Source organism: Leopardus geoffroyi, chromosome B2 (assembly GCF_018350155.1).
Source record: "Leopardus geoffroyi isolate Oge1 chromosome B2, O.geoffroyi_Oge1_pat1.0, whole genome shotgun sequence".
In the NCBI taxonomy this organism is placed as follows: Eukaryota; Metazoa; Chordata; class Mammalia; order Carnivora; family Felidae; genus Leopardus; species Leopardus geoffroyi.
Window position 1 is genome coordinate 98,784,622 of NC_059332.1, and position 25,940 is coordinate 98,810,561.

The 25,940-nt window shown below is 40.1% G+C and overlaps 1 protein-coding gene across 5 annotated transcripts in view; it reads right to left on the minus strand.

Moving 5' to 3' along the window:
• Positions 1–25,910, minus strand: part of PPIL6 (peptidylprolyl isomerase like 6) — a 31,954-nt gene extending 6,044 nt beyond the window's left edge. For 2 of the 5 annotated variants that reach the window (XR_006717472.1, XM_045499248.1), the window contains exons 1-6: positions 25,776–25,910; positions 21,789–21,884; positions 18,405–18,593; positions 15,237–15,299; positions 14,952–15,099; positions 9,700–9,756 (exon numbers count right to left, since the gene is read on the minus strand). Coding sequence is in view for 4 of the 5 variants with exons in the window: in XM_045499248.1 (XP_045355204.1) it covers positions 9,700–9,756; positions 14,952–15,099; positions 15,237–15,299; positions 18,405–18,593; positions 21,789–21,884; positions 25,776–25,910 (688 nt within the window). In the remaining variant the exon portion in view is untranslated. Of the gene's footprint in view, positions 1–3,407; positions 3,995–9,699; positions 9,757–14,951; positions 15,100–15,236; positions 15,300–18,404; positions 18,594–21,788; positions 21,885–25,775 lie in introns of those variants that run through there. The other 3 variants (XM_045499251.1, XM_045499250.1, XM_045499249.1) reach the window with 3 other exon arrangements.
• Positions 25,911–25,940: the final 30 nt, after the last annotated feature.

Genomic DNA, 25,940 nt, shown 5'->3' on the forward strand with positions numbered 1-25,940 from the left:
TTGTTTTAACAGAATGTTGATGTGGAATGTAGGGACCTGAGGCTATGTTGCTTCCAAACCCCTCAGTGACGGTGCCACAACCAAGTAAAGTCCTTGGGTAGAATTTGACCTGCTCCTGCTTCTGGAAAGCATCCTACTGAGGGGAAGGGAGCCAACACCCCACCCCCCACCCCCTTCTCTACACAGTTACTGGTGGAGGCCTTTGCCATGAATAATAAGCTGTAGTGACCCTTCCCATAACTTGGCATGAGATGCAGCTAAGACTGTTGGTACCTGCTTCACAGCTCACTTGGGGTATGAGTGGCCCCCAGCCATGCTGGAGCATATTATCCACTTAAAGATGGGAGCCAGTGGCATAATAGAGTTCAAAATAAAACTCTGTCCTTAAAGAAGCTTTCCTGAGAAATGGATATCTGAATAGTATTTTTACATTAATAGGGAGAGAGAGATTTTCCTACAAGTAACAATATTAAGATGAAGAATGAAAATCCCAGGTTTAATTCAACATTTGTTCATTTGACAAACATTTTTTCAAAATTTTTAAGTTTATTTATTTATTTTGAGAGAGAGAGAGAGAGTACAAGCGGGGAAAGGCCAGAGAAAGAGGGAGAGAGAGAATCCCAAGCAGGCTCCGCACTGACAGTGGGCTCGAACTCACAAACCAAACTCAAACCATGAGATCATGACCTGAGCAGAAATCAAGAATCGGTTGCTCAACCAGCTGAGCCACCCAGGTTCCCCTTGATAAATATTATTTGAATGCCTAGTGTATTCTGAGTGCTAAGTAGGAACTTAACGCTTTTGATTTACATTTAAAAAAATGTAAATTTAGTCTGCTCACATTTTTTTGAGGACAGGAAAAACAAAACTACTGATCATTAAGTCAACCAAACCTTTTTTCTTTTTCCCTTCGCTTTGTCTGAGTGGGTTAATTAACTGCTATAGATTATTTTAACTCTATCGGTAGCCCTGAATAGAGAAGAAAAATTTCAACAATATACAAAAAAAAAAAAAAAATGCTTTGAAGTAGGAGGAACAAAAAACATGTTTAAAATAGGAAAATTTTTAAATTTGAGTGCAGCTAACAGCATAATTAGTAATAGTTTTATTTTTAGGTCATGTTAATTGAGGCGTGGAAGGAAGTTTAAAAGCTATGTTAGGAACACCAAACCCTTTCATTACCTTGCCTGTGACTCAGGAGTTCTTGCCTCTGCCATTTACCATAAGATATGGAAGATATGGAATCTAGTTACTGGTCAAAACTTGCATCATTTGTGATATACAACATTAAGAGTAAAATGTAACCGAAAGAGAAATCAGAAATTTATGTGCTGAAGAAAATCAGTTTCTGAATTTGTTTAAAATAAAGCTCATTCCGATGGTTATAAAGGAAGCAAATACTGTAAGTCTGGGAAAACTGCCATGCATTCTCTCTGGTAAAAATATCATCAGACAGTTTAGGACATTTCCATATAATTTGCTGAAGGCAATAATATCAAGTACAAATCTGACCTGAATCCAGCAATATCAGTTTTGTAAACCCACTGTTCTACTTTTACCATTCTATTTAAATAATAATAGTTATTCACTAATTATTTGTTATATAAAAGTACATGAAAGTGTGCTACTTAGCTGCTAGGAATTTACCCAAGGGATACAGGAGTACTGATGCATGGGGGCACTTGTACTCCAATGTTTATAGCAGCACTTTCAACAATAGCCAAATTATGGAAAGAGCCTAAATGTCCATCAACTGATGAATGGATAAAGAAATTGTGGTTTATATACACAATGGAATACTACTTGGCAATGAGAAAGAATGAAATCTGGCCTTTTGTAGCAACATGGATGGAACTGGAGAGTGTTATGCTAAGTGAAATAAGTCATACAGAGAAAGACAGATACCGTGTTTTCACTCTTATGTAGATCCCGAGAAACTTAACAGAAGACCATCGGGTAGGGGAAGGGGAAAAAAAAAAGTTAGGGAGAGAGCCAAACCATAATAGACTCTTAAAAACTGATGGGGAGGGGGGGGGGGTGGGAGGGAGGGGAAAGTGGGTGATGGGCATTGAGGAGGGCACCTGTTGGGATGAGCACTGGGTGTTGTATGGAAACCAATTTCATATTAAAATGTTTTTTTAAAAAGGAAAAAAAAGAGGGGCGCCTGGGTGGCGCAGTCGGTTAAGCGTCCGACTTCAGCCAGGTCACGATCTCGCGGTCCGGGAGTTCGAGCCCCGCGTCAGGCTCTGGGCTGATGGCTCAGAGCCTGGAGCCTGTTTCCGAATCTGTGTCTCCCTCTCTCTCTGCCCCTCCCCCGTTCATGCTCTGTCTCTCTCTGTCCCAAAAATAAATAAACGTTGAAAAAAAAAAAAAGGAAAAAAAAGAAAGTATGCTACTTAGTATGTTTTAATTATTGCTTTCATGAAGTACTTATTTATAAGCATGTTGACTGTGTGTGTGACATTAGGAATGAATAGCCAGCATTTATGAACACTTGAGTGGATAAATACAGTATATTTATAATATTACATTAGTGAAAATGAGAGAATTCCAGCTATATAGACAACATGAATGAATTTCATAGGCAGTGATGAACAAAAGAAGCAAGCCACACAAAGAATGCCTATAGTATGATTCCATTTACATAAAATTTAAAAATAGGCAAAATTTAACTATATTGTTTAGGAATATATACATGGGTGGTAAAACTATCAAGAAAAGCAAGGAAAAAGGCTAGTTGTTACCTCTGAGGGAGGTGGAGTTATTGCTGAGGATGGACAAATGGGGTGCTTCTGGCATGCTGGCAGTTTTAATTTCTTGACAAGGGTGATAATGTGGGGGTTTGCTTTATAATAATGTTTTAATTGTACATATGCACTTTCTATATATGTGTCACAATTTAAAAAAAATAGCCCTTAAATGGCTACCCAGACCATACTATTTTCAGTTCTCATTTCTAATAAAAAATACTTTTGTATAACTTTTAGTTGCATTATTGAATATTGACAGTACATCAGGTTCTTTGCCTTTTATTAATGTCCACTTTCATTTAAAGATAAGGCGATCTAAGAATTGGACAAATGGATCTTAACTGCTGTATCTGTGAATTAGGGCACAAGCTAATAATGTAACAAGGATAATACAGTATTTTAAAATATATACCTTTTTTCTTTTGTCTTTTTTGTATAAATGACATTTTATCTAGTCAGCCCAAACTACCTAGTTGCCAATCCTTGGCCAGTGGGAAGGATTAGGAATATTATACAAGGAATACAAGGAGAAAAAAAGGGGTTAATATTCAGTTTGTAACACTAAGAATAGGATTTGGGAAGACAATTTAAGAAATAGTGATTCAAAACAAAGCAAAACAGACTTTCTTTAAGTTAAAAAAATGATAAACCAATTTATAAAATAATCATCCAGTTAAATTATTTATTTCATTCTTTTTAAATTCACTGTGTTAACCTTAATAAAAGTGAGTTTTGTGGTTGTAGGTTTTGTGTTTTTTTTTTTTTTTTTTTTAGCAAGCCCTTGGTTTTGATTCTGCAGCTCGTGGTAATAGGGTTCAATGAGAGAGATGCAGAGGAAGGCCTGGCTGTCCGATGTGTAAATATCCCACAGGGCGTGAAAGAGGGAGGGAAACCCATGTTTTGCTCTTCTGAGCACAGTCCTCATCTCTCCCTCAGAGGCATCTCTCGTTTTCGTTTGATGGGTTGCTGAATTTCTAATTCTGCACCTGCAGACATACTGAGTAATGGAGGCCTCCGTAAACACACTGGGCCTCCCCAGGCACCAGAGGACAGCTAGGCCTCCATCTGGAGACTAAATCTCCCCAAAAGTCTGAGCATAGGAGTGAGGGATAATCAACGGAGGCACAGGGTTGTCCCGGGGGCAGGCAGGGAGTTGAGCTAAGAGATCTGTCTCCTGCTGGACAGAAGGCCCACGTTGTCTGAGCCTCTGCGTCCAAACAGGAGTCTGGGTGATCTGACAGCAGCTGTGGGGTGGAGAGAGATGGTGGATTCTCATCAGGGATTAAGGGTATCAAGAAAGCTTCCAGGAATGTCCCTTCCACATCTGCAATGTTTTATTTTAAGACCCAACTCAAAAGCTACTCTGGGCCACCGCCCCCAACTCTCCCAGGCAGCTGTCGGTTCTCTCCCACAGCACTCCGTTCTTCCTCTGTAACAGCAATTGGCACAGTGCCTGTAGCTAATCTGTTGAAATATCTGTGTGCACCAAACCTAAAATCCTTGAGGCCGGAAACTTGGTCGTATCGTCTTTCTTTCCTAAGGCCCTGGCACCATGTAGGCCCCTAACTAGGAGTTTGATGTTTTATTAATGAGTAAGTAAATAAAAGGTGTCACTTGGATGGCTTCATTTAATAAAGCTGGCTCCACGTGAATTTAGAAGAAAAATGACTTCTTTTTCCCTTCACTTTGGTATTCCTTCAATATTATTTAAAAAAAAAGCCCCACCTTTTCATTGTATTAAAATATGGACACAAAAAGCTATAGAAAACTAGTGTATAGTTAGAATTATTATTAGTTATTATATGGCAAACACCCATTTAATCCCCACTCAAGCCAAGAAAAAACTTTGCCAGCTTCCCCCAAAGTGCCTTGAATACTTCAAAAGTAACCACTCCCCTGACTTTTACATACTTTCATACTTAATGTTTCCTTATACAGTTGGCCCTTAAACAACACTGCTTTGATCTGTGGGGATCCACTCATATGTGGATGTTTTTCAGTAAATACAGTACATAACTCTAAATGTATTTTCTCTGCCTTATGATTTGCTTAACATTGTTTTTAAGTTTATTTATTTATTGGGGAGGGGGGGTTGAGGGGCAGAGAGAGAGGGAGAGAGAGAGAGAATCCCAAACAGGCCCTGCACACACAGCCTGACGCGGGGCTCAAACTCACAGACTATGACGTCATGACCCCAGCCGAGACCAAGAGTTAGACAATTAACCCACTGAGCCACCCAGATACCCCAATTTTCTTAACATTTTCTTTTCTCTAGCTTTTTCATTGTAAGAATATGGTACATAATACATAAAACATACAAAATATATGTTAATCGACTATTTATGTTTTTGGTAAATCTTCAGGTCGACAGTGTTAGCAGTTAGTCAACAGCTATTAGTACTTACCAGGCAGTATGGTTTAGTCTTTACCATTTTAAAATTGTTGTTATGCCTTTTAAGTCTCCTTTAATCTTCAAGTTCTGCCTCTTTCCCCTTTACTTACTTTTATCTGTTAATGAACCTGAGCTGTTTAACCTCTAGAATTTTTCCCAGTCTGAAGTTTGCTGATTGCACGTGCAGTTCAGTATGTTTCTCTGCTTTGCATCCTGTCCTTTGGGCTCTAATACTTCTGTTGAAAATGCAAGTTTGGGGGCGCCTGGGTGGCGCAGTCGGTTAGGCGTCCGACTTCAGCCAGGTCACGATCTCGCGGTCCTTGAGTTCGAGCCCCGCGTCGGGCTCTGGGCTGATGGCTCAGAGCCTGGAGCCTGTTTCCGATTCTGTGTCTCCCTCTCTCTCTGCCCCTCCCCTGTTCATGCTCTGTCTCTCTCTGTCCCAAAAATAAATAAACGTTGAAAAAAAAATTAAAAAAAAAAAAAAGAAAATGCAAGTTTGTTTCAACTTGATTGAAAGATTAGGGAACAACTGAGCGTAATGAATCTCAGCCATGTTTATGTGCAATGTCTAGGAGAAACACCAGGGAAATGTGGAAAATGGCACCCAGCTGAACCGAGCTGCACAGGTACACACACACCTCAGACATCTCACAGGTCACCACGTATGAGCGGCATCCACCCACATCTGATGTTACAACTTGCCTCCAGTTTCAGAGGACCCTCCTCCTACCACTTCACAGTCATTCACAAGCTGCGTCTCTTCCCACGCCACTTCCAGGAACATCAGAGAGCTTTCAAGGTAGGGTGCCAAATTTATTATAGTATTTATGTGTTTCTTAACCATAAAATATATGTAACACTGTGTTACTATTTTTATCAGGCTGCTATATATTTCAGTGTGTCACTGAGAAAGGGATTTTTTTGTACTTCATTTTTGCCATAAGTCCTCTAGTTTTTATTGCATGATTTTGCATCGTGCAGAGATCTTTAAGACCATATTACATCAGAACTGGTTTTATTTCCTGCAAATTGGCAGCTGGGTCCAGAGCCTTAATCGGGCTCGTGTTTTGTCCCTTTGGTGATGTGTTGTCACCCCAGAAAGCTCATAATATCTGGTTTTCTCTGTTTTTGTGAAGTTAGTAGATACCAATGCAGCAAAAGCCTAGATCCATTATTTCACTGGGGGCAGCAAAATGGTGCTATTCTATTATTTCCTTCTCACTTATTTATTGGAATGCTTTTATAACTAGCAATTTTATCTACAATTTGGTATAGTTCATATAGGAAAGGCAAGATAAATGCTTGAATCTTTGCTCATATTTATCCATTTTTAAGATAATGAATTTGTTTCCCATCATTCCCCCAAAGATAAACTATTAGGCTTTATTTTATGATATGATATCATTATGAACTCATGGATTTAAAATATTGGTTGGGTTTCAATTATTTGCAATTATGGTTCTTTTTGAAGCTCAAATCTTTGGCCAGGAAGAGCCTCTTCAAATTGTCTCCCAAGGCCTTTGACATGACCCTAGTAAATCTTTAATAGCTTTCTTGCTATCTGATGATAGCATGACTGAACATGAGGTTCCAGGCTCATTTTGTAATTTCCTGTCCCGGAACTGGAATCTGCCATTTCTCCCAGGAGCCCTGGTTTCTTTAAGTGGAGAAGTGACATTTCAAAACAACAATCTAAATGCTAGGAATGTAGAAGGCTACTAGGTTGGTCATTGTAGACCAGTTCAGTGGACAGACCTACATATGTAGATATGTACTGCATGATTTTAAACTGGTATTTCCAATACAGAATATTTTACTTATTAGCTTCTATCATATTTCATTTGTGTCTCCCTTCGTCCACATTGAAAATCCTAATTCTCAAGGACATACAAAACGGTGAAATTAGAGTATTTTATAATTACTTACTTTTTCCATATTACACATACAACAGTCTCAGAATAACAATATTAATAAATAATACCATCACCAGTATAATTACTGAAAATAGTTAAAGCAGTTTTTTGCATATATTCTCCCACTTTCTTCCAGTTTTAAAAAGGTACACTACAGGGGCGCCTGGGTGGCGCAGTCGGTTAAGCGTCCGACTTCAGCCAGGTCACGATCTCACGGTCCGTGAGTTCGAGCCCCGCGTCAGGCTCTGGGCTGATGGCTCAGAGCCTGGAGCCTGTTTCCGATTCTGTGTCTCCCTCTCTCTCTGCCCCTCCCCCGTTCATGCTCTGTCTCTCTCTGTCCCAAAAAAATAAATAAACATTGAAAAAAAAAATTTTTTTAAAAAAGGTACACTACAGATTCAGTCATTACGTGTGATACTCTCACCCTTTATGCCTCACTAAATTTTAGTTTCACAAGTCGCTATGATTACTGCTTGTCACCAATCCTTATGTCAAGATCTCTCTTACAATTTGTTTGTGTGAAACTCATTTTACTGTCGATTCCTCAAGATCAGGAAGGGATTGTGACAACATTATTCTCTAAAGTTTTACATATTGAAAAGTATGTGTGCCCTTTGTAATTCAGATTGTTTGGCTAGATATAAAATCGTTAGCTCACATTTCCTTTCCTTGAACATCATGAGTATATTACTCCATTTTCTTGTGGCATAATAATATGATGTCAAAGAATATGATAACCTACTTTGCTTTCCCTTGTAAATCACTTGCTTTTTTTGCCTAGCTGCCCAAAGAATTTTTACTTTCTGAACTGTCCAATGATGTTAATAAATATGTCTTAGTGTTGGTTGTTCTGGTTTAATATTACCAGGTGGCAATGTTCTCTTTCAGTAAGTAGTGTCAAGTTTTTATACATATATATTTTTTAAGTGTTTATTTATTTTTGAGAGAGCAAGAGAGAGAGCATGCAAGCGGGGAAAAGGGCAGAGAGAGTGGGGGAGACACAGAACCTAAAGCAGGCTCGAGGCTCTGAACAGTAAGCACAGAGCCCCAGAGCTCAACACGGGGCTTGAACTCATGAACTGTGAGGTCATGACCGAGCTGAAGTCAGATGCTTAACCAACTGAGCCGCCCAGGCACCCCTAGTTTTTATGTATATAGTTTTACTTGAGGTATAAACATACAATCAAATGCATAAATCTTACATGTTCACGTTGATGCATTTTGACAGTTCGTTGTGTATAGCTGTGGAACCAACACCAAAACCCAAGGTAGAACATCAAATCCTTTTAAAATTCACTACAGTTTTTTTCAATATTAATTCTTAATATTTGTTCTATTCCTGTGTATTTGTTTAATTCTTTTGGGATACTTATCATCTCTATGTTGGATCTCCTCTTTATAGCTTTCCTTTTTGTCACTTTCTTGTGTATTTTTTTTCTTCATTTCTTCTTGTTAAAAAAAAAAATCCCTCCTTCTACTTTTTACTTCTTTTAAGACACATATTAGTCATGTTTCTTTGGCATATGGTCCTTCTAGTTTGTTTATTTCTGAAATTTTCTTTTACTGTTAATTCTTTCCTAGTTCTGTAACCTCATGTCTAAGTTTTTCTAAATCTTATTTATGAGTTTTTCTGTCTTGTATCCTATTCTCAATGTCTTCTGGCTAACCCTAAAATTTTTACAGTTTTGATCTGTTTTTTGAGCATGTTTTTCCAGTGTATTTTTATTATCCATAGTGATGTTCCTATACTCCTTATTCTCTTTTACTTCTTCTAATAATCCTGAAATTTCTGTTGCCTATTTTTATGTAAAATTAGGATTCCTAAACGTTTAGAAGGAGGCGTGGTTTTAGAAGGGAGGTAGCTTTTCTACCTTCACAAAGCTCCCTCTTGTGTTGTTTTCATGTAGTGTTCAGAAGAATGGCAGCTTGCTCTTTGACATTTCCTGGCTCTGTCCCCGTTGTCCCTGTATCCTGCATGACTCTGATTCCATTCATGGCACCTCCTCCTTATTGTGGACCTGTCCTGGAAGAGTGCCCTTCCAGATCAGTTTCCAGAGTTCAGAGAGGTTAGGCTGCTCCAGCCTCTCAAATCTTACTAGGGACCCCTTGCACTCACCCACTGCTGGCTATTTTGGGGTTCTCCTGTTTTCACCTCTATTGGATGTCCTGCTTTCTCCCACACAGACCCTGACGCCATGCAGATTTCGTAGCTGTTGGTAGTTTGTCCTCATCTGTTTGTATTTAAGAATTCATGTGGATACATTGTCACCTAGTTTTGTTGTAAGTGTTATCCATGGGTCTTTAGTTTTTCTATCTACTTATGTGATCTGTTTTTATGTTGGAATTTCAAAAAATTCAAAAACTATGCCATCACCATTACCAGCTTCCCAGGATCCCCAGTAGCAGTCTTAATGGGACGATTATCAAAGTACCAAATTCTGGGTATGAGCATGGCAAATTACAAGCCTTAAAAATTATAAATTCCCTTTGACCATACAATACTGATTCTAGGAATTTGTCCTAATGGAATAATATAATTTAGCATGTTACCTCAAACACCATCTTATTTGGAGTTTGAACTGTCCAGTCTTGTTAGATTTGAATTATCAGCTGATACATGACTGACAGATTTAAAGATACAGACCTTCAAATGTTGGTCCATAAATCGACTCGCCATCATCTCCTTTTCCAGCTACTATATCTGAGAAATAACAATAAACAAACATCAGAATTTTGAGACTAAAATAGAGCATAGTAATGGTGGGGGTGTGCTTTAAATTATGATTCCACTTATACCAGTGACTAGAGTAAGTTATACATAACTGTTCAATACCTACACCATGAAAATATTACTATAACGCTTTCACTCCTATTTTGTAAGCATTTTAACATTCGTGATCTTATTTTTCCCCCTGATAATAACTCTCTCAGGTAGGTTAAATTATAATGCAAAACCTTTGAAATGATGAAGTATTCAATTACAGTTGTGGCCTCAATTTAAAAGGAAGTGTGTTCATAGAAATTCTGCTTGCTCCACGGGTTATTCCATAGTTCCATAGTCCATCTTGCTTTTAAGGATAATGGAAAGATGAAACTGAGAGAATGGAATAGGAACAATAAGGTCTTTTTGGAACAGGAATAAAAATAGTTGCTGTGAAAATAATCAGTGTTCAAATTTTCATTCCTTGGAACCCTAGAATGATCATTCATTTATTTAGCCAGTATTTTGGAAATGAAGTTCCTTTATAATATAATGAAGTGGGTATTTTTTAAAGTATTTGTTATGTCTCATTTTGCAGTATATGTACCATGTACATATTTTGCCTTAGTCAGCGCTCCTGCTATAAACATCCTCCATGCACAAGTTACTTTTTCTCTATTTACAACTAAAAGGGAAACAAAGCTGACTAATGCAAATATCAGACTCTTGGTGGAAATAAAGTTCTCTGAGCTCTGCATATCCAGCTCCCCCATCAGCCCCTCTTTACTTCTTCCCCTCTCTCATTCACCCTCCTTGAGTACAGTGTACAATACGTATCTGTTGAAAGACTGTGCCATTTTAACTCAGTGTGAGTGATTTACCGTATAAAAGCGTGCTGTTTTTTTTAACAATCGGATGCAACAGCAAGCATATGGAGATAATTTATTCAGTACAGGCATGCAGCATTTAAATTACATTCACAAAATGGGCTCAGAAGTTCACGTTAAGCCTGAAGTCTTCAACTTTCCTCCGTCTGATACTCCCCTCATGATTCACTCCAGAGCCCTCAGTACCTCTCAGGTATCTCTGAGAGTATCTCTGCAGTGGCTGAAGGCTAAATCCAGAAATGGAGAAGTTGAGGGTCCCCCAGCACCAATTCCTTCAGATCTTAGAGTTTGCTTCGCTCAGACAAATCTGCGTGTGGTTCCCCACCCTTACTAATCTCACTTGAACATCCTTTGCCCATTCCTCTTGCCCTTTTCTTCACATCTCCCAGGTAAATATTTTATATTGACACCACTTTAGTCAATACTTGAATTCAGCCTTATATATCTTATGTTATTTCTGTACTTCTGACAAAAAATTCAGCAATGCAGAGTGTGGTTCAAAGTAAACTTTAAAATCAGATGATGGGGCTCCTGGATGGCTCAGTCAGTTTAAGCAAAGCATCTGACTCTTGATTTCAGCTCAGGTCATGATCCTGGTCGTGAGGTCAAACCCCACGTTGGGCTCCATGCTGACATCGTGGAGCCTGTTTGGGATTCTTTGTCTCCCTCTCTCTCTGCCCCTGCCACTTGCGCGCGCTCTCTCTCTCTCTCTCTCTCTCAAAAAGAAAAAAGAAATAAATAAAATCAGATGATTTTGATTTAAATCTTGATGTTACCTTTTCCAAGCCTGTTTCGTCATCTGTATAGACAGGAATAATGGTAAGTGCCTCCCAGTTAATTCTGAGGACTAAACAAATACATGTTCTACTCATAGCACTTAGTGCACTGCCTGGCAGAGCATCCTGCTCATTCATCAGTGGCCATTATTGTGCAGCCTTGCATGCTAATGGGGTGCATTTTCTCATTATCATCATCTTCTCCATCATTATATTTAATATGATGATGATGACTGTGATGATAAAATGTATTAAACTATATCTCAAGAGCTCCTTCGGAAGACAGTGGGCCTTATGGGAGCCACAGAGAATCTCCCTCAGAGTGGCTTCACAACTGATATCTTCTCTCACTTTGTACTTTAGAAATGAATAGAATGTATGCTTCCGGTTTATCTACTCATTTATTCATTCAGTCTTTCAACAGATATTTTTTAAGCACCTATATATAGTATACCAGGCCCCAATCTGGAACCCAGGGATAGAACAGCGAACAAAATAGATAAAATCCTCTGCCCTTATGGAACTTACTTATAGTCTAGTGAAGATAAACAGACACTAAACAAATTCTCTAGGAAATATGTAGTAGTATGTCCAGTGATGAAAAGTGCTATGAAGAAAAAATAAAATACTTGATTGTAAAAATAAAAATAAGGGGCGCCTGAGTGGCTCAATTGGTTAAGCATCTGACTTGGCTCAGGTCAAGGTCTCACGGTTTGTGGGTTAGAGCCCTATATCGGGGTCTGCGCTGACAGTTCAGAGCCCTCTTTGGATCCTCTGTCACCCTTTCTCTCTGCCCCTCCCCCACTATCTCTCTCAAAAATAAATAAAGATTAAAAAAACAAAAAGAGGCTAGGAGAGCAGCAGGGAAGGGGGTGCAGAGACCTGTGTGGATTGGAAAGTGGCCATTCTAAATAGGATGGTCAGGTAAGTCCTTGCTGAGATGAAGTCTGGGCAAAAATCCGAAACAGATAGGAAATTGAAGCAAGGGGCCATCTGGAGGCATAGTTGGGTGGGCTGTGTCCCAGGCAGAAGAAACAGCAGAAGACCTCAGGCACAAGTATCCTTGATGTGCTTAAGAAACAGCAAGGAGGCCAGTGTGTGGAGCAGAGCTAGGGGAGATGTCAGAAGATGGGATGAGGCTGGGGGCAGTGCAGACCATGTAGGCCCTGCTGGTCCCATCGGGCAAGCCGTAGCGTCGGGAAGCATGCTTAGGCACAGCATAAAACCACATTTAGCTCCCATATTCCAAAATTCTCCGCACAGCCCTCTGGGTATCCGATATGTGAAAGGACAACGTTTATAGAGCTTGGTACTCCTGATATACCATGTCACTGAATCCTCATCACATCCTGTGATATTATAGTTTTCCCCATTTTATGATTAAGAAACTGATTCAGAGATGCTAAGTGGCTAAGTACCAAGTGGTACACAACTTGTATGTATCAGGTGGATTTGAATCTAGTAATCAGCATTTGTTTCCAAACGTCCTTAACATTGCTGCCTCATTATTTGAAATCATGATCTGTGCATTTTACTATTTGGAAATTGTATTTCAAATAAGTAAACAAACAAGTAACATGACCTACATTTCCCAAATCTTGCTCTGGGGCTCGGGAGCGGGAGGGGGCACCTCTAACCAAAACCCAAAAATAAAACAACAAAGAACATAGCATCTGAGAGCCCAGCACATAATAGGCAACACTAAATTAAGTTTCAGGAGACCCAGATATTAAGACCCACTTAACTATTAATAGTCTACTGTTGACTGGAAGCCTTGCTCATAATATAAAGACAATTAACATATATTTTGTGTGTTATATGTATTATATGCTGTATTCTTATAATAAAGTGAGTTAGAGGATACAAAATGTTAAGAAAATCATAGGGAAGAGAAAATATATTTATAGCACTGTGCTGTAAAAAAAAATCTGTGTTTAAGTGGACCCCTACAGTTCAAACCCCTTACTGTTCAAAGGCCAACTATAAGTTGGTTTATGATGAAACCTTAGTTTCATGATGAAACTTAGGTAGACCCTAAAAACTGTATATGTTTTTGAACATATATGATGATGAAAACTTAGGTAGACCCTAAAAACTGTATATGTTTATGTTTACTGACATAGATAGATAGATAGGGAGAGAGAGGGAGGGAGGGAGGGGAGAGAGGCAGAGAAGGAGGGAAAATAATGAGGTTAGATAACAATATGGGTGATGTGATTTCATTATAGAGAAACTGAGGGAAAATAGTTGATTTACCTACGAATGCTTGGATTAAATCTAAATTTTTCTCATCAGTCTCAGAATGTTCCAGATTGTAGAAAAATAAACATTATTAATTTAAGCCTCTGCGTATTTCATCAAATTCAAGCAAATCTCCTTACACACTAAGCCAATTATTTTTAAATTGCTGCCTGATTGTTCCCAAAAGGATACCTCCCAAAAGGCCTCGAAAATTTAATTTTGTGCTGTTAGTCAGAAACCTAGTCTGTGTGAAGTCAAAGGATTGATCTGAAAAGAAAGCAAAAATGGAGACCAAAATGCTTTCACTCTTAATTTGACTTTGTAACAACATAACATTTTTGATAAGAAAAAATTTGTTTTCCTTTCTTTTTTCAAATTCCTACCTTTAGAATGTCTTTTAAAATCACTGTATTTTCTAAGTACTCCTATTAATTTAGGTGAGCATTTAAAATTATATTTTGATTTTTTAAGTAGGCCCCACTGGGCAGTGTGGGGCTTGAACTCATGACCCTGAGGTCAAGAGTTGCATGCTCTATGACTGAGCCAGCCAGGCCTCCCTATATTTTGATTTTAGAAATGTTCTCTTCCTGGGGCACCTGGGTGGCTCCCTTGGTTAAGCCTCTGACTCTTGATTTCCACTCAGGTCATGATCTTGTGGTTCCTGAGATCGAGTCCTGTGTTGGGCTCTGAGCTGACAGTGCGGAGCCTGCTTGGGATTCTCTTCCTCTCTCCCTGCCCCTCCTTCTCTCTCTCTCTCTCTCTCTCTCTCTCTCTCTCTCTGTCTCTCTCTCTCTGTCTCTCTCTCTGTCTCTCAAAATAAAAAAAAATATTTTTTAAAAGTGTTATTTTTCTTATACCACTTTTTTCTAAGTGTATTTATTTTGAGAGAGAATACTCACATGCACATGCATGTGCAAGTTGGGGAGAGGCAGAGAGAGAGAGAATCCCAAGCAGGCTCCACACTGCCAGCGAGGAGCCTGATGTGGGGCTCGAACTCATGAACCCATGACATGATGACCTGAGCCAAAATCAAGAGCTTAACCTTAACCCTTTTAATTTGGAATATTCTGGGTGACAAAACTTTAGATTGGTTTATTTCAAAACTTGGGGCATTTTTAAAAAGAATATGAATATCTTAATCATTTGGCCAATAAAATACCCTTTCAATATATCCAATGTCTAATATTAAATATATCTAATTCTATATGCATTTCACAAAGGTCGGTAAATACAACTTTAGACATTCTGATTTCACATTGCAATTAAATTGCATTTAAGATTTTAAACTTACCTCCTCCTTGTATCCAACCATTCTGTACTATTCGATGAAAAATTGAACCCATGTAATGTAGCTTGATGCCACGCTGAGAATACCCTGCTTTTCCTGTGCACAAGATCTGAAAGTTTCTACATGTTTTGGGACATGCATCATAGTATAGCTACAAATAAAGATACAAGGTTTCAAAGATTAAATATTTAATATTTTGACAGTGACAGATTCCTACATCCATCCCCCACTTATTAAAAAATCAACAACAAAAATAAAGAAAGAAAGAACAACAAAAAAACCTCTTACCTCAAAAACCAACCTTCCAATTGGATGAAAATCAATAGAAATGTCCAAGAACACAAAACCATGCTATTAAAATTAGGGAGAAAAAGGTAATGCAGGTCAATGTCTTGGAAGAAAGTTTTAGAAATGACCAAAAATACCACAAAATAATGCTTTCAGTGATAAGATTTCAAAAGCATTAACAGAGAAAGGTAACAGCAAAGTTAAAAGAATGACTCAAAGAAGTTTCTTTTTTTTTTTTTTAGAAGTTTGTTTCATTTGATTACATCAAGTCTTTACAACCTAAATAATACACTTGTTAAAACCCTTTGGTAGGGAAGCTTTGTGTCACATTAACCTGTCACACCAGACTGAGAACATGTAGCCTAGATATACCCTACTGTGTAAGCTAGGTGGAGGAAGGAACGCTAGTTGGTCCCTTTGGAAAAAGAAACAGACTGGGAATTTTCTATTCTGAGTAATTTTGGGAAACATCCAATGTGATTGCCATGGATTTGGTTACTGTATGTTCTGGATTTCCAGAGTCAGCACAGATTAGCTAACCAAAGCCAGAACACATCCTTTCTGAGTGGGAAAACAGAGGCACCATATACATAGGAGGTATGGTTATCAGGGGAAGGGAAGAGAATATGCTGTGCTTTCTTTGGCGTTATTTCAGTCCTGTCCTTATGTTCCCAGATGCCCCCAGCTCTTATTTTCAATTGACATCTTTCTGGTAGAGACAGCTAACATTTGTGTGACCTCGTCTAGCTCTACAACGGAGCATCTAAAATGAAAACACCAGTCTCCATCGTGGTAGCATTAATTTGCAGAGCAGAGGACATCTAATTGGATACATTCTAGATCTTGGGCACCATTCTCATGCACAAAAATGCCACCTGATTTAACAAGCTACATAACTTACCCTGCCGTATTTCTTAAGAGTCTAGGAAACATAGATGAAATCAGTTTTTAGGATATCACTGTCACTACTTTATGTCATTTTAACCTTTTTTTTTTTTTTAATTAAAAGACTGCATTAATATTGTGCTATCTGGCCTCCAGGAATGAAGTATTACATCCATAGCAATTATAATTTTAAGTTTTTTGTGCCTCCCAGCTTCTGTACTACAATTTCTGAGTTATAAAAGAATATCATAACTTTATTATGAGGCATAATATAGCAAACTTCATGGGCTTGGGAGAAAAGATGATGTATTGGAAATTACGACTGATTGATGAAATGGGTAAGTCCATTCAGGCATCACTAAACTTCCCTCTGTGTCACTATATTATCTTTATGCAGTTGTCAAGAGTAGATAATTCTGAAAATTCTAATGAAAGAGCAAATGAGCACACTACCAGGTAATGTCACCTAGCAGCCAAACATGCCAACATAATTGTCTCCTATATCATTCCAACCCAGAACTAAACAAGTCCCTGCAGCATGAAAAAGCTCACCTCTGCACAAAAAATTTAAGGATTTTCTCTGGAATCTAGGTCCTCCTTCCTCACTGCCGTTAATTCAGGCTGTTACTATCTCTAGCCCACATTACTATAGCAGTGTTCCAAGTGGCCAACCTGCCACCAAGCTTTCCCCATTCCACCCCATTTTTGCCCTAAAGCTTTTTCTTAAAAAGCAAAGATTATGTCATACTCTTTATGAAAAGTTCTGTTGGCTCAACTTTCTTCTAGAAAAAAATCTAACTCCTTAGTTCAGAATGGACAGTAAGTTCAACCTTTCTTTAGTGGATGTTTTTGTTTTTTTCCCCTCCTTAACATTTAAATACCTTTCCTATTTAGGGAATGTCTTACAGGGACCCACTATGCCCTAAAGACACTGAAGGCGCCAGATTCTCCCTCTCCTCACTCTGTGAGAGCTGAGCTATGGGGATATGATCTGGGCTGGATTAGTCAGGTGCTCCTGCCTGGGGCCTTGGATCTCAGGGAGTGATGCAAAGACAGCAGTTGAGAAGTAATTCTCCGTGAAGGTGGCAGTGTGAACCCAGGGCCAGTCGGGATGCAACTGCATCCAAGTTGCACATTTCTGGGATGAGACTCAGGCCACGTTTTCCTGTTGTTTCCCAAAACCTGGTTCTTTGGCTTTCCTGCCGATTGTGAGGTTACCAATATCCTTTCAAGGCATACCTTTTTTTCCCTGAAGTTAATCAAAGTAGTTTGGTATTGTTGGTGACTGATACTCTCATTTTCCCAGCCTCATTTCCTATTAATCAGGCCTCCTTGCTGTCCCCTGCCATTCCCTGAACATACCATGCACTTTTAGAACCTTGTCCTTTGGGACCCTTGTCCTGCTGTGAGCATTAAATTCCTTCCCATAACCCGCAGTTTCTAGTATTTTCCAAGTGCATTGTTATGTTCAGCCAGACATTCCCTGAGCTTATACTATGTTTCAGATTGTGTTTGAGGCAGTACAGTTAAGTGAGGATAAACAAAACAAGGTCTTTGCCTTTTTACAGCTTGGCACTGTAAAATCCTAGCACTGGGCCTTTCTGTGGGCACAGGCATCTATGAGCATGAAATGATCTTCAGCATGTGGTGCTTGTTGCTATAACAGAGTTTCTGAGCAAAATTACCAAGTGCTTTTACCTCTGTTGTCATTCCACCCTGATGTCTGTCTCTCACTCTCCTGGACCTTAAGCTTCATGACTGTCCTTTGCCATTGGAAACCCCCCTAGGGCCATAGCCTGCCTGGTCCAGCTCTTGCCAACTTGTCATGCTTTAAAATGTCACCTTTCTTCTCAAACTTCCCCTTCTGTTAGTGCAGTACCTCTCAGTTAGGTGTTAGAAGGTACTAATTAAATTTTTTCATACTAAGCGTGAATGGATGGTAAGCTCTACCTTCTCTGAAGCAGGGGGAGGTGTCTTTATGTTTTAAAATGGATAATCAACGCATATAAATCTCTAATGCGGAATAGAAATGTTTGAACAGGGATGCTTCTCCCGCACTCCCTGCAGTTTGCATGCTGTAAGATATGCTTGCTTTACACACCGCTGAGCCAAACCCTGTAATATTATATATAATCCTTTGCAGTTGGATTAGAGGTCATTGAGAACTTAAAACCTAGTCTCCTACTGTTTATATTCCTTCGTTAGGATATCAGTAATTAGTGCTGAATCAATATAAATGGTCAGAGATTCCACTATTTTTCTTTAAAAATTAGTGTAACTTGCCTTGGTGTCTCTTAAGAATTTAGCAGAATAATCCACAGTAAGAGCCTCATAAAGTGCAGGGGGCTTAAAATCAACTACATCCCACATCTTGTGAGCCCATTTCTGAAGATCAAATGCATCACCCAGGAACTGATCATTAACAAAACACATCACGTAGGAAGAATACTCCCAGATCTCATTCTTGAGTTCCTATAAAGAAAAAGGATAAAAAGCTGTATTGGCAGAGGGGGAGGGGAGGCAACCAACCTTGCTGAACCCATAAGCCAGAGCTTGGGATTGACTCTATAGCCTAATCTTTAAAAAAATAATTTTTTTGCCATCTTTTAGAATTTTGTTCTCAAATAGAACTTAAGAACATTTTTAAAAATCTGACATCACTGAAAGCAAAAAAATGGCCTAAAAGTAGTGTTAAAAATGGTACAGTTAAAAAAAAAAAAAAATTTAACAGCACTTGGGTGGCTCAGTTGGTTAAGCATCCTATTCTTAATTTTGGCTCAGGTCATGATCTCACAGTTCGTGAGTTCAAGCCCCGCACCAGGCTCTGCACTGACAGCATGGAGCCTGATTGGAATTCTCTCTCTGCCCCTTACCAGCTCTCTTTCTCTCTCAAAATATATAAACTTTAAAAAAAAATTTTTTTTAAATGGTACACGCATAGAACGTAGATTGTTATCTGGTAATAAAAATCTATGTGCATAGCATACTTGTTACGTTAACTTGAAAACAAAATGCAGTCTCTGGCTTCATTTGTGAAGTACATTTTACTGTGTGTATACTTGGAAAGGCTTGGAGCTCTGAGTAATACATGATTTTCAGTATCAAGGATGAAAAGAATGCTTTTTTGAGGGAGAGGGGTCAGGGTGAGGAAATGCCTCCTGGGGGATTTCTGGTGCACCCCAGGGGCACTGAGGGAGAGAGCCCACGTTTGCCAACACTTTGAAGTGCTAAGCCCCTTAAAATGAAGCGCATTTGTGTGTTCATCTGCACACTAATGGTCAATCTCCTAAATTCCAGTGTGTGGCCACTGAGTAATGCTCCCTCTGAAGAGATCTGGTTTATTATTACCCAGGGCCAGTCCTGGGAAAAGCATAAATAATTTGGGACAGCTTTTCTCAAATTTTAGCAGTCAAGCAGAATTACAGATTCCTGAGCCCCATCCAAAGTTTCTGAATCTGGAATGGGGCCCTAGAATTTGCATGTCTAACGGCATCCCAGGAGATGCTGACGTTGCTGGTCTGGAGACCACACTTGGGGAAATGCTGTTTGGGGGAACAGCTTGCTTTAGCTTGCCAATTTGCTGCACTCCCACGTCTTCTCTCAGATTTCATATCCTATTCCTGTGCCCATATCAAAACCTGGTTTGAGGAAAAGAATAAACTTGTTCATGCTGAACTATAAATTACTCATAGAGCCTGTAGGTCAAGAGTCCCTAAACTGTTTAGATTTATCAGTGTTATCACATATTATAGAATGCAGAACTTTAAAAAGGGATATTTATTTAGCCTGGGTATGGCTAATGTGGATATTTAGTTAGCCTGGTGGGAGTAAGGCAGTAAAAGGAGCACTTTACTCAGAGGCTGGGGGTGCAGATGCCTTGTCTTTGTGTGTTTTCTGTACATGAGGAGGCCTCCTCACCTGCTTCAAGTCAGTGGGCTGGACCCAGTGGTTTCTGCGCCTTTCCAGCACAGAGATATAAGATGCTGCCTTTTTTTGGAGGGGAGAGAAAGGGCTTTCCAAAGTCCCAGAAGCCCATCACTCAAGGGTGGCATTACATTCTGCTGAAGCATTAATTCCAGCTCAGACCTAACCTCAAGTGTGCTAAGTAAGTACTACATATGACCCAAAGCACAATGCTTACATTGAAGGACAAAAACTGGCCTGAAACAACAGAAGGTTAAGGTGACAAGTATCCAAGAGATGAGGGTGGGAGATGGGAGAAAGGAAGGATAGGCAATAAAGAATAGGTGGAAAGAAGCAGCAGTGATTATGGAGAAAGCCTCATTCAGGCCTCGTGAGAAAAGCTGGAGGAAGAGAACACGAAACATCCCAAGGTTAGTAACCCAGGCTAAAATGGAGGGAAACTATGGAATGAAATCCACACCTATCTTTAAGAATACAGTGGGACTCTATAAGAGGAATGGGTGCAGACCACAGAGCATGAGATCATGGCTTTCCTGTAGGTGGAGAGCATGATACTGGTAGGCAGTGTAGGTAGTTTGGTGATAGAAATTTAACAACATAATTGTTTTATGTCAAGGTGACTAACTGTCCTGACCAGCTGTCCCAGTTTGTCTAGGACTGTCCCAGCTTTAGCGCTGAATTCCTGCATCACAGGAAACCCCTCAGCACCAGGCAAACCGGGACCACTGGTCGCCCTAATTGTTGTAAGGATTGGAGTTAATATATACATAAGTCAAGAGAATAGTGCCTGGCATATGACTGTGTTGGCTACTATTCTATCTGAATCCCAATCAAAATGTATTATGGCTATGAAAATGGCATGAGACTTAACAAATGGTATTCTTGACTCAGTCCTGCAGCATTTCTGTGACCGCACAGTGAAGTGGTCCCATAAAGCAACACTATGTGATAACCACAGGATCACAGGACATCCTTGTGCAACAAAGAACAGAACAATCAAAACTGCCCTGGTCAGGGGAAATGGGATTTCATCAGCCACTGGGGAGATGGAGTGGGGCAGGGAGACCGGGCGGGGATGGCAAGCAAGAAGCGTGCCCCATTTCAGGCTCGCTCCAACATGACGTATTGCTGGGCCACATACCACCTTGGAACCCTTCGTGTCACGTGTTCCAGGCAGCATTACCAGATGATCAGTGTTGGCACCCAGGAGGAAACTGCTGTCCCGGGACAAAGCCTGTTAGCCCTGGGGCCTGAGGTTCTCCAAGGGCGCTGTTACTGGGGAGAATGCAGAGAAGAAAGCTTGAATTAGGACAAGGCTGCCCTGTGGGGTCCTGGTGCCTGTCATCGGAGCTCCCGTAGGCCACAGCCCCACACCAGCCCTCGGCTGTGTCTGTGCTGTCCACCACCAAAACCTTCCACGGAAGGGCCAAGAGTGCCAAGGTGTCACGGGCAGTGTGAGTATGTGAAGCGCAGGGAAGGAGGCTAACCATCAGCGGGGTAAATAGCAGCATTGAGAGTTTAAAACTCGCCTCTATCACCTGTCTTTCAAAAGAAAATCCTGTGAATGTTTTGCTTTCTCTTACAATCAGCCCAGTACAATGATTGAGATGATTTAGGGAAAGTGTACGATTTAGAGAAATCAAATCTCGTTGCTCTAAAATTACTGCTTCAGTTTTTCCCAAACAATGTGCAAATAATTTAGGCAAAACTTTGCTCATTTCCCATATCCCAAATATCCTTTACCCTTTTTTTCTCCTGTAGATATTGATCCCATGCAAATTCTTGAAGAGGAACTATTATAGGATCTTCAAATTTGGTTGGATAATTACTCTTCAGACTCTAGGTTTCAAAACAGAATAATTATAGAGTAAGTTCTCTTTTAAAGTAGAAATAATTTTCCCCCAATTTTTATGGGGACTTCGAGAGGTTTTATACAGTGGATACCCAGGCACACAGTCCGACTTCGATGCCCCCTGCTTGCTCCCAGAGGCCCCTGTGCTGATCTCCAGTAAGTCACTACCCAGTTCACACTGGGGCTCTGGTTTATGTGTCTCACTTCTAGAGTATAAGCTTCTTGAGGGCCAAGACTACATCCTAGTTTTCCTGTACCCCCACTGGCCTTGACATCTGGCATATAGTAGACCATCCACACATAGCAAATGAATGAACAAAAGAAAAAATAAATGAGTTTATGCCAGTAGTTTTGTAATTTGCCATGTTCTTTTAGAACCAGTTTTTTCCTAAATTAAATCATTACTAAACCTCAGTGGATCTAAACTTTTTTTTTAATGAAAAGAAAATGTTACTTTATTTAACTACAGTGTTTTATTAGTTTCAGGTGTACAATATAGGGCTTCAGCAGTCCCATACATCACCTGGTGCTCATCACCTATTTCACCCACCCCCACCTCCTCCCTCTACAGATACTTTTAACTAAAATAAATAAATGTTATTATTTTAATTTATTGATACGTAGAGAATGACCAAAAGGATATTGTTGTGGTTACACCCCACAACAATAGAGAATACTAAATATTAAATATTTTAAGTATTGAGCACGTTTATTAATTTGTCTATATGAATCAGAGAAAGTTCATACTGGTTAACAATTCCTGTCAAAAAAAGTTTTGAGTCCTGACATGTTGCACTTTGCCTCCGGGTAAAGCAAGAGAAGGCAGGTAAGGCAATACCAATTAGGCCTCACCTTGCTGAGTGGGTCTGAGTAGATGTGTCCACTAGGGATCACCTTGCTGAGTGGGTCCGAGTAGGTGTGTCCACTAGGGAAAAGGGACAGCTGGCTACTGCACTTGGCTCCTTCTCCACTAAAGAAGGTGCTTAGAGGTCCTTCTGTGGTCTAAAAGAGGACACCGGCGTGGCATTTTTCATCTGGGGTGGATATTCCAAGGGGCAGAGAGCCAGGGCATGAGTGTATCCTGCCTTTGGGACCAGGGGGAGCCAAAGAGGGCGATAGCAATTGGGTCATTTCCTTCTTAGGCTATTGCCGAACCAACAGATGACGATGTGTCCTTTGTTCCAGTATCCATGCTCAGTTTGAGGCACTTGTGTTTCTAACTGGGGGACCACCTAGAATAACTAATAAGCCCCGTAGTTTTCAAATTAAGCATACTTAATCATACTTTCTTCATAATTTAGTGTCTAGAACAGACTATATCCAAAACAGAATCTATGTGATACTTATTCTTCACAAATCTAAATCTCTGTCAGCATATTAGGTATTCAGGATTGCTCACCAAATGATCATGTTGAGAAATTATTCAAGGATCCTTTATTAAGATAAACTAGTAGAATTTACATCCATATGTTTTCATATTCAGATAGGGGTACAGTAGGCAAAAGCTTAAGAAAGGGAAAATTAATCTTATTAATATAACAAAGACATTGTTTTCTCGACTTAGTATCCTCTGCAACAGGGTGTGGCAAACTGTGGCCAGCAGGCCAAATCTGGCACACTGCCTGTTTTTGTAAGACTTGAGAGCTAAGAAGAATTTTTAGATTTTAAGCAGTTGAAACAGAATCATTCCATGTCATGTGAAATCATATGCAAGTCAAATTTCAGTATCCTTAATTTTTATTAAAAGCACCATTCATTTGGGGCGCCTGGGTGGCGCAGTCGGTTAAGCGTCCGACTTCAGCCAGGTCACGATCTCCCGGTCCGGGAGTTCGAGCCCCGCGTCAGGCTCTGGGCTGAGGGCTCAGAGCCTGGAGCCTGTTTCCGATTCTGTGTCTCCCTCTCTCTCTGCCCCTCCCCCGTTCATGCTCTGTCTCTCTCTGTCCCAAAAATAAATAAACGTTGAAAAAAAAAAAATTAAAAAAAAAAAAAGCACCATTCATTTACATATTGTCTGTGGCCGATTTTGCACAAGGACACAGTCAAGTAGTTGTGACTGAGAGCCTATGGCCCTGAAGGCCTAATAATTTAATATCTAGGCTTCACAGAAAAAAAATTGCCAACACCTTCTCTACAGTGTGGAGCAGGCACAGAAAACATGTGCCTTCAGAAAAGGAGCTAAAGAAAAACAAGGGAAAAAAGTCCCTCAAACTCCTTAAATACAACTTAAGCCATAAACTTTATAGATCCCCTCAGCCCAACTAACAGTCCATAATTTCTATTTATTTTGATGATCCACGTATCATTTAAACAGACTTCTCACTTGTTCTCTTCCTCTTGATGTAAACTTCACCAACTTCTCAAATTAGTTTCTGTGAAATTGAATAAAGGAAGCCTCATTTAAAATGGAGTCAGAGAGCACCTGCATGGCTCAGTCGGTTGAACATCCCACTCTTGATTTTGACTCAGGTCATGATCTCCCGGTCGTGAGATGGAGCCCCATGTCGGACTCTGTGCTGAATATGGAACCTGCTTGAGATCCTCTCTCTCTCTTGCCCCTTTCCCCCTTGCGCTCTCTCTCAGAAAAAATAAATTGAAAAATTAAAAAAAAAAATTCTTAATGGAGTCAGGAGGCCAGAAGAGGGAGCTCTCATGCCTTACCACCACTCAATTGCAGACCACAGTAGGTCAGGAAGAGATACACCATGCATTCCCTACAGGAAGAAGTCTATTTTACTATTCCAGCAGAAGAAAGGGAGAATGTCTCCTTACTCTGCAACAAGCTTGGCCAATAGGATAATACCACAATTCAACCACCCTGAACTCTCACCTTTCTATCAAAGCAGCCCCTACCAGCTTCTTCCTTTTACCTATGTCCCTCTCCTTTGATCTCCCATATTGCCCTTGGTTTGCCATAGCTTATTATGTCTCAAATTGCAATTCCTGTGTTATTACCAAATAAGCTCATTTTGCTGGTAAAATAACCGGCTGTTTTAAGGTCAAACAGTTACTGTTTCTTGATTTGATGCAGTTACAAACTTTTCTTAACTGTGGACTTACAGCAGGCAACAAGGCAGGAATTGCTTAAGATTTCTTCTGTTTAAGAACATTTTGTATCAGGTATCTGGCTGGATACTTTGAGAGATACAAACATAGTGCATGGTCCTGGAGTCTAGCAGGGTTTTGAAGGAGAGGATTTTGGCATAATCCTACAGTGGCATTCCCGGAGCAAACCCCAGAGATGTGCTGAATTCTGCATTTCTATATTTAAATACTTCTGCATTTGCATAATAGGTGTGCTGCACCATTACTGACCCAGCCAAATTCTTCCAGTTGCTTAAAGTGTTTTTCCTTTTATATCGGTCTGTGTGTTTGCAAAGTAATATCTGGATTCTCCAGAGCACTTGTGGGTCATTTGTTAAGAAATTTCTTAAGCACCTAATTCGACTGGAATGCAGTAACTGCTATAGAAAATTTAAAGGAGGGAAAAGAAGCCTTCCCAAATGAAGTTTCCAAAAACTTGGGAAGGGAGTTTATAACAAAATCTGTAGTTATGCGGTATCACTTATTTTTAAACATTTTTTTCATGAATTTTTAAAATCTATAATTCACGTAAAAATGTGGAAATAAAATGTGGGTCTATAGCAATTACCCTCCTTCCAACAAGATTCTGAATTTTCCTTTGCTCGGATCCCCCTTTAAAGGTAGCCGTTCTGGTAGTGGAACGTCCGCCCGACCCGACCCTGACCCCTGGGAGGTACAGACTGACGCTGCCGCCAGGGACACCTCCCTACGTCCCCGAACTTCCACCCGGGTCACCAGGAAGCGCGAGCCCGAGGAGACGGGAGAGCCATCCGCACTTGCGGTTTTCTCGCGGTTACCTCGGCAGCGCTCTTCGCGATGTGAAAGCTGGAGCTTTTGAAGAGCCCCACCACCTTCACCTGCAGCGGCTGCTCGGGCGGTGACTTCGAGCAGTATGGGGCAGGCCTCGGCCCGCGCTGCAGCTGGCTAGCCATGGCGGCGCTGGGGGACTGCTCCGAGCACAA